The sequence below is a fragment of the Mastigoproctus giganteus genome, chromosome 1 (assembly GCF_048544385.1).
Source record: "Mastigoproctus giganteus isolate SK-2022 chromosome 1, ASM4854438v1, whole genome shotgun sequence".
NCBI lineage: Eukaryota > Metazoa > Arthropoda > Arachnida > Uropygi > Thelyphonidae > Mastigoproctus > Mastigoproctus giganteus.
Window position 1 is genome coordinate 151,887,326 of NC_143575.1, and position 17,358 is coordinate 151,904,683.

General features: G+C 37.8%; 1 protein-coding gene across 6 annotated transcripts in view; it reads left to right on the forward strand.

The window, feature by feature from the left end:
* Window positions 1–17,358, forward strand: part of RhoGAP19D (Rho GTPase activating protein at 19D) — a 661,344-nt gene that overhangs the window by 459,493 nt on the left and 184,493 nt on the right. For all 6 annotated transcript variants that reach the window (XM_090374624.1, XM_090374649.1, XM_090374631.1 and 3 more), the window contains one exon: window positions 14,028–14,222. In XM_090374624.1, the coding sequence (XP_090230750.1) occupies window positions 14,028–14,222 (195 nt within the window). The remainder of the gene's footprint in view (window positions 1–14,027; window positions 14,223–17,358) is intronic.

Sequence of the window (17,358 nt, forward strand, 5' to 3'; positions counted from 1 at the left end):
GAAAGCTACTTTATCATTTTTATCCATATATTTTTATCTTTATTTTGATGTCTTTATCCTTTACTAGTTTTAACTTATATTTTATATCTTATGTATATTTTATTTTAATGAAGTTGTTTTAAATCTATTTTAAATCGTTTTTGTCGGTCATTAACAGAAAGAACACAGAGTGATATCAATCACATTTCATGACAGAAGAGATGGGGGGTAGCTAGGACTCTGCCGTGGAGACGAAATATGAGTTCCACCTCTTAAGCTTGCAATAAGCAAAATGGTGGTATTGCAATGAGCAAATAACCATTGATGCTGCTGCTGTTATGGAGAAAGCCTACAAGAATGAAATCACCACAGTCTGTACACTGCCTACATCAACATTTGCATGAACTTCGACTCTTTTGCAAATTGGTAGCTTGCTGATAGAGACACAAATCTATGAAGTCAATCCAACACTGCCACACTTCCTAGAAGCAATCATGGTAAAATGGAGAACCACCATCAAGATTGAGAATATCACAACCAGACCAGAACCACAGTGTGCTCAGGATGCCCTGAGCCCACTATGGTACTGCTAGCACTCAACCCACCGTCTATCATGCTCAATAACAGCAAGTACGGTTTTCCATAAAAGAAGGGAGGAATAACCTGTACAGCCTCTCTCACCTGATGTATGTCGGTGACATCAAACTTTATGCCGCAACTGAGAATCAGCTCCAACGGCTGCTCCAGATCACCGTAGAGTTCAGCACTGACATCAGGATGCAATTTGGCTTATAGAAATGCAAGACCCATAGATTACATCAATGACATCTAGTCAGACAAAACTGCTAACTGAAGACTGGTGAAGAGATTGAAGCCATGACAGAGGGAGATACATAAAATTATCTGGGGATGATTCAGACCCACAAGTTAGAACACAAGGAAATCAAGGCCTGCTTGACTGAGAAATACCATCAAAGACTGAGAAGCCTGCTGAAATTAAAGCTGAATGGCAGGAACATGGTTACAGCCATAAGCACTTTTGCAGTCCTAGTACTAACCTACTCCTTCAAGATTATCGATCTGACCAACACTGAGTTGGAGATTATGAGATCAACCTGGGTAATGGTGATGAAGAGCCATGAACACCGAAGTCTGTTGATGGCTCTTCATCATCGAAGAGCTGTCAACAGAAGTTGGTCATTGAGAGACTGACCATAGCCCGTAAAGAAGGAGGGTGAGGATTGACCTCATTGAACAAGAGAACATGATTAAGAACCTGTCGGGATTACTTCCAGGAAAACACACCGCCAATCTACCTAGCTATAAAAAGATAGACAAATGGCATACAACACTCAACCTCAACAAGATCACACTCAGACAGACAGAAGAAACAAAGACAGAAAGATGGGCGAAAAAGACAGGTCACAACAGACACTACAATGACCTCCATCAAGACTACATAGATAAGATGACTTCCAGCCAGTGTTGAATCTAGGGGGGGTGACCGGGGTGAAACTCACTCCCAGTGGAATAAAATTCCCCCTCGGTGAAAAATAGTAATTTTTATTTTATTAAACATGAATTAATAAATTTAGGTCAAATAAACACAACACATAAAATAACATCAACTAAGTGTGGTACTTGTTAGGTGGTACACTACAAAAATAAATCACTAAAATTCAAAAGACACCGAAATTTTCAAAATAATTAGATGGGTAATATTTCTGGCTGCACAAATTGCAACAAAAAGCCAAGTCTGCATTTTCGTTTTATGGTTTTCAGGTTCCCTTTATTTTTACACAAACCATCTCTTGTTAGTGTTTGCAACTACTTCTTTGTTTGTATATCACAAACAAGGTTGCAAATGTGAATAGGTTTGCCTGAATTGGTTCCTGATAGATGCTATTGTAATTATAAAGTGTCCTGCTGCTTTCAGGAGGAGGGCTAAATGTCTGGGCAGAAAGGGCTCTTCATCATTGAAGATGATGAAGAGCCCTTTCTGCCCAGACATTTAGCCCTCTAGTTTAGCCCTCTTAGACATTTAGCCCTCTAGAGTCTACTGCAGCCACTAATTCAATTGTCAGCACTTTCGCTTTATGGGTTTCCCATTCCCTTTATTTGTTTTTTTCACAGCAAGAGTCTACTTTTGGCTAATTCTTCCTTTGTATACCGCAAACAAGACAGTTTAGTTGCAAGACAGTTTAGTGCAGCCTATAAACAGTACATTTTATAACCTTTTTATTATATATGCCTCTATGCTGTAATATTGCAAAGTTGCACAAAGATTAGCTCAAAGGGCCCGAATGAGTTATCGGAAAAATTAATAAATGAAGTGATTGCTTGATAATGCACAAAGAAAAAGCAAAGAAGAATAAGATTATTATAATACAGTACTTGCATGTTTGATTATAAGTTGCATAATTCCCCCTCCCCCGCGCAAATTTTAATCGACGATTTTCATGTTATTAAACTCTGATTATTGTCAGTAATGTGATTTTTGTGAACTGACAATTAGCATTTAGATGGTAAATAATAAATATTTCATTTTGTTTTCTATTTTGTTTTCTCATATTCTCTTATTATAACATTCATAAATATGCATAATCTGTATATTTATATCTATGCACATCATCATCATCATCCATTTTCAATCCACTGCAGGATGAAGGCCTCTCCAGCAACTTTCCAGTTCCTTCTGTTTGAGCACTGGCCATCCATTTACTACCCAAAAACTCACGAATTTCATCTATCCATCTCCGCCTTTGTCTTCCAGGTTTTCTTCTAGCTCCTCTTGCGTACCATTCTGTTATTTTCTTAGTCCATCTGTCATGTCCTCGAGCTGTGTGTCCTACCCAAGACCATTTTAGTTCTTTAGTTTTGATAAGAATGTCCTTTACTTGAGTTTGCTCACTAATCCATGTGTTTCTCTTCTTATCTAACAGTCTGATTCCCAATATAATTCGTTCCATTCTTCGCTGTGTGGTTCTCAGCTTCTCTTCCATTCTTTTGGTGAGTGTCCAAGTTTCACTTCCATAAGTCATGGTGGGGAGTATACATTGGTTCATTATTTTACGTTTCAGACAAACTGGGATATTGCTCTTCAGTATGTGACTATATTTCCTGAATGCTATCCATCCAAAATTTATTCTTCTCTTGACTTCCAGCCATTTATCATTATTTCAGCCAATGACTTGTCCCAGATGAGTATATGATTCCACCTTTTCAATTACTGCTCGTTCAGTGATTATATCCCTTTCTGTGGCATACTTGTTCATCATTATTTTTGATTCAGGCATATTCATCTTTAGTCCAAAATCCTTACTAACTATGCATAACTGATTAAGATTTTCCTCTAATTCTTTGGGATCGTGGCTTATGACCACAATGTCATCTGCAAATCGTAAATGGTTTAGGTACTCTTCATTCACATTGACTCCTTTCTGCGACCAGTCTAATCTTCTGAAAGCTTCCTCAAGGGCAGCAGTAAACAGCTTCGGAGATATTGTGTCTCCTTGTCGAACTCCTTTTTCGATTTTAAATTTCGTACTGTCTTTGTCTAGTCTAATAAAGGAGGTAGCACTCTCATATATTTTCTTCAAAATCATAATATATGGCGTATCTATGCCTTGTCTTTCCAGTTCCCGAAACAGTGCCTTATGCTGTATGGAGTCAAATGCCTTCATAATCCACAAATGCCAGACATAATGGTGTTTTATATTCATTTGCTTTCTCCATTAGCTGTGATATTACATGAAGGTGATCCATAGTTGAGAATCCTGTCCTAAAGCCAGCTTGCTCTTTCGGTTGATTCTCATCAAGTATTCTTTCTAATCTGTTAGTAATGACCCTTGTGAACAACTTGTAGATGTGGAATAACAAGCTAATTGGTCTATAATTTCCAATTTCTGATTTATCTCCTTTCTTATGCAGCAAAACTATGATTGCATTATTCCACTGCTTAGGCATCATACATTTTCTAATGCACTTTGTGAAGAGCCTTGCCAGTTGTTAAATTCTTCCTCCCAATTTTAACAACTCTACAGTAATTTCATCTTCCCCCGGGCTTTCTGTTTCTTCATTTTCTTCAATGCATGTTCTACCTCATCAGGAAGAATATCGGGTATGTTGTATGTGTTGCTACTTTGCAATCCATCTTCCCCACTGCTCCCTGTATAATTCTCTATAGTAGTCTTCTGCTATTTGAATTATGCCTTCTCTGCTGTTTAAAGTATACCATCGCTATTCTTCAGTTTCAGTATCATTTGTCTTTCTGTATTACTGCTCGTGGCTGCTGATTTAAATCCTTTGTTTTCCCTTAATGCTTGTTCTACTTTTCTTGTGTTAAATCTTCTTATGTCCTCTCTGAGTCTCTTTCTAATGGCTTTGCATAACTCAGTATACTCAATTTTTTCCCTGTCAGTGTTTTTCTTGCTCTTCATTTGTCGTCTTTGGTTCATCATGACAAGTGTTTCTTCACTAATTTTTTCTTCTTTGGATTTTTTTTCCCTATAGGTTTCTTGGGCTTTATCACTTTCAGAAAGTTGTAATATTCCTCATCGATATTTTGGTCCTGAGCAGTCTGCAGAAGCTCAAACTTGTTCTTAAGTTCCAGTATATACTGCGTTTTCTCCTCCTCTGTTATCTCAAAGACCTTTGTATTATTTACTCGAGTCAGTTTTTTTCCTTTCCTACATCTATATCAAGTGTACATCTTGCCATTCTGTGATCACTTCCAACATTTTCCTTATTCAGGACGGTAACATCATTCACAATATATCTTCTGTTAGTGAGGATGAAGTCTATTTCATTAGTTGTTAATCCATTTGGACTCTTCCATGTCCACTTTCTGTTCACCCTTTTCTTGAAAAAAGTGTTCATTACTGAGTCCTTGAGATTCTGCAAATTCCACAAGTCTTTCATTTCTTTCACCAATTCCAAAATTTCCTATAGTTCCCATTTCTGCGCTGTTTTGTCTTTTTCCAACCTTAGCATTGAAGTCCCCCATAATAATAGTGTAGTGGGTTTTCTGCTCATCTAGAAGACTCAATTTCGGTGTACATTTCTTCAACCTCTTCATCATCATGGCTTGATGTTGGTGCATAAATCATTATAATCTTTAGCTTGTACCTCTTAGATATCTTGAGTATTAGTCTTGACACCCTTGGTGATGTCCTTTTGAATTTCAAAATGTTATTTTTAACTTTATGGACCAGAAACCCAACTCTACCTTCACTCCTTTCACTGTTTCCATTGGTGTACAGCAGATTTCCACATGATAAACTTATAAGTGATTCATTTCTTCTTCTTGTTTCAGCCGAACTGATGATATTCCAATTCACATTTTCTAATTCCTTTTCCAGCTCTAATATCCTGTCTTCTCCGATGAGTGATCTTACGTTGTAACAGGCCAAGTTCAGTTTTCATGCATGGCAGCCTGGTCGTACCCAGAGATTCTTAGCACCCTCTGCTTCCACTCTGATCCTCTCGCTGCCGTTAAGAGGGAGAGTGAAAGCTGCTGGGGACTGAGGGCCATTTGTCTTGAAGAGAACCACTCTATATGTTCGTTGCCACCTAAGTGACGTAACAGGGCTTACCATCGAGAAGGTGTGCATGGGTGGATTTTAGGGAGGCAGGCCAACGGACTTCTCCTAAATCTTCTGTAATAGAGAGATATTGGATCCATCAGTGTTTTAGGCTGAGTGTCCGATAACACACAGGATACCTGTTACCCTCTAAGCCCCCTGTGCACATATATATGTATAAATATACAGATTTTTTTGTAACACTACCTGAAGTCGGTCATTGAGAGACTGACCATAGCCCGTAAAGGAGGAGGGTGAGGATTGACCTCATTGAACGAGAGAAGGCAATTAAGAACCTGTTACAACATATGTAACTATATTTACAACATATCTACATACAGTAAACCCTCAATTTAACGGACCCCAATATAACAGATTTCAGATTTAATATACCGGATAAATAATAATACAGTAATGTACATATTAATCTTTACTATATTATTTTTTTTAGGTTATACAAATCTTCAATGTTATTTTTAATTAAAAATTAATAATAATTACCTATTTCCATTGTTGTTTTGATACTCCTTTTATTTTTATAATCAAATTCAGGAAATTGTTTTTTATTCTTTCTGAAATTGTGTTCAAATAGCTGTTTTCCCAGATAACAGATAAGAGCAGGTGGTGATTTGTGAGCTGAACGTGACTCGGACACTCAGGTCTACCGACTTACTTTGTTTCAGTCTCAGTCTGCCTTAAGTTATCGTGCATTCAGGTTGTATGCAGTGTGTTTCTGTTATTTCTGAATTATGACTATTTATTAAATAATTTTGCAATCCTTACAATTTAAAATGGCATTATGTGATGGAGGAGTTAAAATAAAGCGCGTGAACATAAATGTGCCACAGAAATTATTGCTAATTGAGAAATTAGATGTCTCAGTAGCACATGTTAGTTAAATTTATGGCGTAAAAAACCAAACTGTTTCTGATATCCGTAAATGAAAGACCAAATTTCAACATAATTTTATATTTTACAGTACTGTGTATTGTATTAAAGCTTTTTTTTTTTTTTTACATTAAAAACAATAAAAAAGCCCCCCCCCCCTGTTACATTCGATTTAATGGACTTTCGGCATTAAGGGACACGCCTTCTCTCCTATTAGTCTCTTAAATTGAGGATTTACTGTATGTTGTAAATATTAAATAATAATAAAAAATATACACGTATACTACATGTACCCCCAATGTTTAGACCTCCCCGGCTGCAAATGCTCTGGATTCAACACTGCTTCCAGTGCTTGGTTCACTAAAGGAAGGCTCTTCCCCGAGACCGAAGGATTCATTCTCACCATCCAAGACCAGGTAATCAACACCAGGAACTGCAGGAAATACATTACCAAGGACCCCAGAGTAACATGATACGTCATCGATGCCCCCTGGCAACAGAAACAATTTCGTACATCACCTCATATGGCAACAGATGGTGATCACCCAGACGGAGCACACCCACAGATATGACCAAGTGGCCAGGATAATACATCAGAAGCTAGCAAAAAATTACCAGCTGATCAAAGATAGTTTACTGTATTAAAAGTAAGAGCATCAGTCTTAATAGAGACCTCTATTCACAGACTATACTGGAAATGTGCCATAATAATGGACAAGACAGTCCTGCACAACAGACCAGATATAACCCTCTGTGACAAGAAGGAAATGGCTACTTATCTGAACAACATAGCAGTGATTAACACCACCAACAACCTTCAGAAATCATACAAGGAAAAGATCAGGAAGTACGAGACCTAAGACAGGAAGTCAAAAATATGTGGCATATGGAACAAGTAATGATCATCCTGATCGCTATGTCAATCACCGACATGATGTCGAAGAGCCTCCATTAGAATCTATCAGCAATAGGCTTCCCAGAGAAGACTTACACGGAACACCTGAATATCTGTGGGATAGTAAGAATTCCTCAGCAGACAGAAATAATAATAGTAATTGAACACAATCAACCACACCAAGCACTTGGTTCCATTACCCGTCACGGGAGTGGAAAAAATCACATTAAAAGAGGAAATTTTTTTTAATAGAATAATAAAATAAAAGGAACTAATCACCCCAGTGGTTTTGATGCCAGACCACCAAGTGCAATTGGCTCGAGTTTGAATCCCTCTACAAAGGGGGGGGGTGGGAATCACGAGGCAGTAAAAATCGCAAAAGTCATTTCATTGGACCTGGCTTCCTCAAGGGCACAGTGGTGGCTGAGGCAGAGATTGGTTCAATCTTGTGTCACTCCCACCCATCACTGGGGCAAAAGTCAAAGCTAAACAGGTCCATTTCTATAGCTGGATGAAAATGAAAAGTAGAAATATTGTGAACATACTGCATAAAATGTGGGACAGGATAAAGTAACTCATGTTCAGGCCTTAGGCAGAGTGGTCAGTTTGAAAAGTTAGATACAATCTTCTGGGAATTATGATGGAGCAAGTAATGCCATCCCTCATATGGCAACTACAACTGAAGGGCAAAACCACTTGGCCCAACCAACTCTAAGCGATTCTTGTTCATCTGCACTAATGGTCACCGAGGAAGAAAGAAGAGGCAACTCATGAAGTGGAGGAATTGAAATGAATATGTTCATCATGTGAACGTGCAGACCAGACACAGATCATCATCGTGTAGAACATGATAGCTCCTGCAGTCTTGGAAAATATCAAGCAGGGTGTAAGCAATGAACTACAAAGGGGAAAAAAAGGAATATGGAAACCACTGAACCAGAACTAGAGGAGGAACAGCAAATAGAAGAAGTGCAACCCAGTGCAGCCAAAGTGGAAAGATACAAGGTTGCAATATTCAGAATAGAAGAAGAGTGAAAGAAGGCGCTGACAGAATTTGAAGGAATGGACCCCACAAAGACCCATGCCATACCGAAGTAGACACTCGTTAGAACCTTGTGGCCAGTAACAGACCCATCAATTGTTGAATAAAGTGGATTATCTGAATTACAACAAAGTAACTCTAGATGTAATCTGCACATCCACTTGTTATGCCACTGTAGCAGCTACCAGGATGAATGGAAGTGAAACCAGGGACCAACAGAAAACAAAACACAAAGACAACACCACTCTGGGAAGGAAGGCTATAGCAGTAGATAGAGCAGCTAAGAATGAAGATAGGCCAACTCGTTCACTACAAATGGGGTAACAGAATTAAGACGCTGATTAGAAAAGTGAAGACCATTCTCAAAAAAGGACAACTTTACTGCTTTTATAGGAACATGCAGCAGCCTGGAAAGCAAGGTGTCTGGGAATTCAAGCCCTGCTGTGGGTGATCACTGAACAAGTAAATATATGGGCTGTGTTAGGGTAACTAAGAATAAGAACAGATGCATGTATATTTGCACATACGCTAATTCTAGGAGCAGAGTAAATTAATTAGAAATACTAATCTAGTTATCAAATACAGACATTGTAGGGATATTGGAGACATGTTATCATTCAGACACAAGCGATGGTGAATTTGAATATGGGGAACACTGTGTATACAGGAAGAACAGACCAGATGGGATAGAAAGAGGAAGGGGTTGTGCTCTTAGTTAAGAAGCACATAAAATCAAATCAATTAAAATCAAAGAAGTACATAAAATCATCTAGTTGACATAGGTGAGCTGTGCAATGTTGAGTCTGTTTGGTGAGACATAAACACTGGAAAAGCAGAACTGAGAGTAGGAGTGTGTTATAGGCATGATGATTCTGAAGAGTACAGTGACAGACTGTACAGAGAAATGGAGTGAGCCAGTTATAGAAAGAGGAAGGAGTTATGCTCTTAGTTAAGAAGCACATAAAATCAAAGGCAATGCATCTAGTTGACATAGGCGAGCTGTGCACTGTTGAGTCTGTTTAGTGAGACATAAACACTGGAAAAGCAGAACTGAAAGTAGGAGTGTGTTATAGGCATGTTGATTCTGAAGAATACAGTGACAAACTGTACAGAGAAATGGAGTGAGCCAGTTAATCAGAATGTCTTATAATGGAGGAGTTTAACTTTCCAGATATTGACTGGAACTTGTGGGTTGGTCACTCACTCGATAGCACGACTTTTTTGAATTTATTGGATGATTGTTTTCTATGGCAGCATGTTAGAAAGTCAACAAGAGGGAATAATACTCTTGATCTAATGGTCAGCAGTGATTATTCATGCATTAAGAATCTGCAGATGAAAGAACCACTAGGTGGCATTGGCTACAGTGTATCGATGTGGGATTTACTTCAAGGTGTTTTACCATCAAGGGTCAAGGGAAGGATTTTTGCTTTCATAAAGGTGACTAGAGTGATCTCAGATAGTTTTTAAATTCTATACAGTGGGAACAAATGATGATGTTACCATTTGCAAATTCTGAATTATTATTATCATCATCATTTTTGGGCATATGCTGCAAGGAAGCCTGAGGCTTTTGCTGCATTGGTCAAAAAAAAAAAAAAAAAAATTCTAAGTTACCCTGAGAGAGAGAGAGAGAAGTAGAAGGAAATCACCACGGAAGAGAAGAATGATGATATCCAGCTCAGGACCTTAGGTGTGCTAAGCCCATACTAACCAGATGTGAGCCCATGGGGTAATGGAAAGCATTCAAGGAAATATTTATAAAAGTGACTAGGCTTTTCATACCAACTAAGAAATACTATTCAAAGCTTAGAACTAGATCAATGAACTAATGAGACTTGTTTCAGAGAAGAAAAATAAATGGGATACATATAAATTATTAGGTGATATAGATTATTATTACTAATAAATTATTAGTTTAGCCTATGCTAAACTAGTCTGCATCAAGTCACTAAGCATGTTAGGCAATGTAAGGCTGATTGTGAGATATTTTTTGGCAAAAGATGGAAAGAAATTTAGCAAAAACTTATTTTCTTTTGTAAACACTAGAAGTAAGGGGATGAATCACATAGTTCCACTTGATATTGATTGCTCAATTGTTAATGATCGTGTGCAGGTTGCTGACAAGCCGAGTAAGTATTTTGCATCGACATTCACACATGAAGAATTTTGTAGGGGAGTAGAAGCCAAAAGGTTTATCAAACTCGACCACAAAACTAAATGATTACGTAATAATGAAGAGGAATGTGGAAGTGAAATTGCTGAAATTAAATATAAGAAAGGTATATAGGGTGAATGAGACCTGTCCAGTTATATTAAGGTAGGTAGCAAAAGAGGTAAGCGAACTTGTAGCCATAATTATTAGAACATGCATGTATTCAGAAGAAGTCTCCATCGACTGGAGATGTTCAAACATATCTACAATTCACAAAGGAGGATCAGAGGGTGACACAAGTAATTACAGATCTATTAGTTCAACTTCTGTTCCAGGGTAAATAATGGGGTGACTGGTTAAAGAAGCATTGTAGGATCATCTAGACCAGGGGTGGGCAACTTTTTTCGTCAGCGGGCCGAATGAAATTTTCGTATCATGATGCGGGCCGAATGAAATTTTCGCATCATGGTGCGGGCCGGAATAGATTGAACGATTTAATAAAAAAAATCAGAACCTAAAAAATGTTATAATACTTGAATTACCAAATTATTAATGTAGTTTTTAAAAAAATATCTGAATGTCCAATTATCATTGAAAATGCGGCATTCGGCATCAATTTTTCTTTTTTTTTTAATTGGCTCATTTTATGGGCTATAAATTATATTAAATTAAAAATTGTAATAATTAGAAAAGGCATAAAACAAAATATCTCGCACCAATATTATTTTTTTCAATAAGAAGTCAAACCCAAAGGAACTTCGTTCGATCGATGCTACAATAATAATTAGGAAATAACTCTTTGACGCTGAGTAGAATCACTTGGTTACTGTTGTACTGGCCGCGATTCCCGATTGAACCGAATTAAGCCGAACGTTTACGGCGAGTGTAGTCAGGTATGGATTTTCTATATTTATGCATTTACCGAGGGGGCCGGATTCAACATCGTCGCGGGCCACATCTGGCCTGCAGGCCGGCTGTTGCCCACCCCTGATCTAGACAAAACTGCAGTAATAATTCAGACACAGCATGGGTTTGTTAAGGGAAGTCTTGTTTGACCAATTTGATTGGATACTATGATGTAGTCACAAAGAAACTGGATGAAAAAAATAATTTTGATATGATATATTTGGATTTCAATTCATAGCTGTCATGAATGATGTGCAATGTAGAGTGGTGGTGAAACAACTTGGACAGGACCAGATGAAAGTCATGTTCTTCTCAGATGACCTCTACAGAGAGAGCAGGGAACAAGTACAATGGCAAGTTGATATATGGGCTAGTATGGCCAATGAATTTGGACTGATTTTCAGTCAGAAGAAGAGTGAAGTAATGGTTCTAAAGAGGAGTGGTGAGCTTCATGGATACTTTACAATGGAAGGGAAAGAGCTAAAAATGGTTAACAACTTCAAGTATCTAGGAAGCACCATTACAAAGACTGGAGTGATAGATGAAGAAATAAGTACAGGTAGGCGGGAATTTCTATAGGCAGACAAGAGATCTGATCTGGAACAGGAACATACCACTGAAGTGTAAGAAGGCTATATATCAGGCCTATTACGTACCAATTCTGATGTAGGCATCTGAAACTTGGACTATGAGGAAAAAGGATGAAAGCAAAATTCAGGGGCAGAAATGAGATTTGTGAGGAGCATGGCCAGAAAGACAAGATGCGACAAAATCAGGAACGATGTGATTAGGGAGAGAATTCAGGTTGAAAAACTCCAGAATGGAATTGAAAGGCCCCGTTTGAAATGGTTTGGATATGTCAAGAGGATGAATGAGAAGTGTTTGCCAAGAAGAATGTTTCATTTACAATTAAGGGACAAAAGACCAAGGGGGAGACTAAGAATGAGATGGCAAAACATGATAAAGACCGATGTCCTTAAGAGAGGAGGAAAGTGAAGTGAAATCAATGACGGAGAGAAGTACATGGACAGGGCCTGGTGGCGAGACTTCATACGTCGACCCCTTGGTCTACGTATGAAGTCTTGTTGACAGTTGATGATGATACTTCGATTTCAGGAAAGCTTTTGATACTTTTGCACACGGAAGACTACTGTACAGATTGGAGCAATATGGCATTAAGGGCAAGTTGCTATAATGGATAAAAGGATGGTTTAGTATGAGAAGGCAGAGCATGGACACTGCTCTTCGTGTACTAACGTTTGAGTGGAGTTATGAGTCCCCCCCCTAGGGTTTGCTTCTTGGCTCATTGTTGTCTTCTGTATTTATTAATGATATTGAAGATGGTATATCAGGTTTAATGTCTAATTTGCAAATGATGCAAAGGTTGGAAGGATGGGTAATGCTCTTACTACTGCAACAAGATCTAGAACAATTAGATAGTTGGGCCAAGAAATGACAATTGATGTTAAATGCTGACAATTGCAGTAAGCTGCACATGGGGAGCAGTAATCCCAGATTAACATACCAACTGTGTGGGCACTACACTCGGTGTACTAAAAAAATGTAAGATACATTTTCCAGTACACTGAGTGGAAAATGTAAGAGACATTGTGGGATTTGTGTAGTGAGGTATGAAGTGCTGGCCTGGCAGACATGCTGCCAACCAACTCCTGGTGTTTTCTCAATGATACAGAGGAATTTTTCTAGCAGGGATAAGGTGGTGGTTATTCCATTGTACAAGCAATGTGGGTCCCATCGGGGGCCCTGCGGCCAAATGCCAGGACACACAACAGAACCCAACATAATACTACACATTCAACACACAACACTTTTCTGGCATTTACAGTGTTCTATATTTCTTCACAGTGTACATGGCACAGATGTCGGAAACCACAGTTGGTGCCCGACTCTAACACTATGCACACTATGTACAAGGCAGTGGTCTGGCCACATCATGATTACTGCATACAGGTCTGGAGGCCTCATTCTGGAAAGGATGCAGAGCTAGTGGAGTGGGTTCAGAAAAGAGCAACATGATTGGTAAAGTGAACAAAGAGCTGCTCTTACCCAAAAAGGTTTCATTTTTGCAATTTGCAGCATATGGAGACTAGGCATCTGCGACATGATCTGATTGAGATGTTTAAAGCTTTGATGGATTTAGCATGCCCAATTCTGATGGAATTTTTTTTTCATGCTCAGACTACTCTCACAAAGGAGCATAAATTCAAACTGAGGATGGGTTGATGCCAAGTAGATCTATGAAAGTTTGCCTCTAGTCAGCGGGTGATTGATTGCTGAAATAAACTTCCATCTGAAGTTGTGGAAGTCAATAGCTTGAATGAATACAAGGAAGGACTATAAAAACTGTTGGATCAGATGGATTGGTGAAATGGGTAGATGTTTTTTTTTCCCTTTTTGGATGACACTTTGTAAGGTACCAGATATAGTTTTAAAAATGTTAAAATGGATCTTATTTTATTTTTACTGAAATATGTAGCCTTTATCTATGTTTGTTAAAGAATGTTCTTTTAAAATTTTACTATACAGTATTTTTTCCTGATAAGTTTTTCGACATTGCAGAATCACATTAGTGGAGATGATCACCTAATTGATATGAAATCAGCAGTTGTCAGCGTTGCTCATGACTACACAAAAAGAAAACATGTTTTGAGGCTGAAATTGATAAATGGGACAGAATATCTCTTTCAAGCAGAAAATCATTCAAATATGGTAGAATGGTTGCAAGTTCTTCGGTCGTTTTCTGAAGATACTGAGGTAAATTTTTTTCAATTAAATCTGTATCCTGCTTCCTTCCCCCATTTTTTTTTTAATTAGTGAGTTACAATGATAATGGTCAAAATGCATTGAGTGGGGCAACGTGGCCACCGCCAAAACAGAAACTACGTTACTCAGGTGATGGGGAGTGATTGGCAAGAACACATGACTCACTGCTTGTGTCATCAGGGAGCGGGAGGTGTCTGAAGCATCAATGTTTGGCAGGACCACGTGAGTCACTGTTTGTGATGTCGCGGTGTGGGGGATTTCGGTTGCATTTTGGGCTTTTTTGTCATGATTTTATCATGTGACTTTTAATCTTGATTGCATCTAGTGCTCTTTGATAATTGATAACTTTATCTCGTGACTTTTCAATACTGAATAAATAGTTTGTTCAATCCTTTGTTCTGTTTTTTTTCTTGTGTTTGTTTGTGCATTATTTGCCTTAAAATGGAAAGAAAAGTTTCTATTATTGGCTGAATAATATGAATGCATAATTTGCTTTTCTGATTTTTTGATTGGTTTGCAAATTCACTTCTGATATTAGCAGTAAATGCAAAATCAGAAGGTAAATCATTTGCTTTGCTTATTCATGTTGTGCTGGGTTATTTCTCTGCTATCGTTACTTTCCCTTTTTATTATTTTTTATGGATGTAAGGCTGTGATTGAATGGCGCGTGAGTGTGGATTTGATTTCTTCTGAGTACAAGTGTTATCAATGTGGATGTTTTATGAAATTGGCGGTGCAAAAGGAGGTTATGGATGATTTTCCTGAATGGAATTCGGTGAGTTTTCTTTGTATTCAAGCGTTTTTTTGACAATTTGATTATTTTTGCAGTGATTGTATTTGTTGTTAGTTGCAGAGGTGAAGGGAGAGGAAAATTAAAGAAAATTTAATTTTTCTACACATGAACAAGCAATGTCTTTGTTAGTGCACATGGAATCGTCTAGTAATGTTCGGACAAAAGAGCAAGGTTTGGGGGAACAGCCCCCAAGATTTAAAAAAAAAAAAAAACATTTTTGCTGTTGTTTTCAAAAATTTGCATTTATATTAACCTATTTTTTGCCCCCTATTGCCGTTTCTTTTTCTTCATTTCAGCTCCGATTTCGTTTTGTCCCATGACAAATTAATTTGCTTTGTCACGAACAACACACTCCACAAGCATAACATTACACATGTTCCTGGCCTTTTACAGAATTCTGTATTGAGCACAGTTTACTCATGCGGAATTGAACTGACATTCACATGCCTTCCTACGCACAATATACTATACATACACACAAGTCGACGTCTACATAATATCAAAAAAAAAAAAAAAAAAAGTAATAACATTAATCTGCAGTATCTTCACCAGGACGCTTCCTATTCACACCTTTTAAGTATTTTACTCATTTTTAGGGAATAAAGCACAATTACAAAACAAGGAGGCACGCTTGATACACAAACAAAGCTGCGCGCGTGTAGCAACTGAATAAACAACACCGTAAAGGCAGAGATACACTAACACCCCACATTTTACTAAAGCACATTTCTAGGGGTTACTACCATAAAACAATAAAAACCATTTCCAGTTGCGTTTCTGCTAGTGGAATCTGTTATAAAGTCGATCTAATTGCATTTGCGATTATTTCGATAGCTGGAATTGTGTTGGTTTTTACGTTATTATGATGAAATGTGTTTCCCCTTTCACTAATATAAAAAACAAATACATTTTCAGAATCTTCTCTTCATTCCTATCGTGTTTCGTTCAGTTGGGGTGATTCTGGTCCGACTGCCATTTCTTGTAAACACAAAGGCGAATCATGCATAAGCGAATTCGGTTCGTGTTATATAAGATATCGTTCCCCTATTTATAAATCGTGTATGATCGAATTCGTGTAGTGTAAACACGTGTTATACGAGGACTGACTGTACTACCACCTTAAATGATTGCCAAGCTGCCAATTCACCCTCCTTTAACTGGGTTTCAAACGCATCATCTATCAGGAGTTTCCTAATTTTGGGTCCTACAAAAATTCGTTCCTTAAGTTTGACATATGTTAAATTAGGAAACACACTTCTCAAGTATGCAAATATGTTACCTTTTTTATCTAGTCCCATTCACAAAATTTTTCATTAATCCAAGTTTGGTATGCAGGGGTGGAATCCAAGTTTGATGTGCACTAATGGAATATATTTTACATTACATTGTCATGGTATGAACTCATCTTGTCCCAATGTTGCACAACATAATGTTATTCTGTCACATGACTGTCCCACAAACACCAAAAACAACACTATTTTGTGAACCCCCCCCTCAAACCAATAACCTTAAGATTACTGCGTACGTTCCAACCATAATACTGGTATTTTATACCTGTAGAACCTTAGACATGCTTTCATGACTTTCTTTAAGTCCAACTAAATGAAACACATTTACGATGGAAATTCGTTGCCATTATGAAGCAAAACTGTTTTAAAAAATAATTTTGAGGCATCTATGAATAAACACCATTCATCTGACTTATGCAAAAACACATACTGTTCTCTGTAGCAAAATATTTCGAAAATTTTTCATGTCTTTTTCAAAACTTTGAAATCTTCCTGCTGCGAGTACATTCCATTGCTGTAACCTAGAACTTTGAAAACCTTGGCACAGCCTAAGAAATCCTCACCAAAAACACTACGTGTGTTCTCTTCAAATTGTAAATTGTTGCATCGGAATTTGAACCTAAGAACCATAGGTAATAGTCTGATTATGTTTATCACAAGAAAACCGAGGCCAGAATCAACTATTAAAATTAAGAAAATTAGCTTATATCTGATAAAATAAATCAGTATGTCATACATTACTGGCTAGATTATGTGAAATTTGGCATATTTTGGTAAAATGTAACTCCCTGTATATTTAATAACTGTGATGTGATGTGAAACTGTCATGGTGATTTTTGAAAGCTACACACAGTGGTGTGCTGCGAATATTTTAACAATGGGCTCGCATTTTTGCCGACTTTTTGATGTGAAACATCCTTGGGGATTCCTGCCGCAGGTGACATCACTTTCGTGACGTCATCCTCGGCAGGCTTCCACCAGAGACGCTTCTCACGTTCACACTATTAATCTGCACCGAGCACTCATTAGTACAGGGGACCCCCGC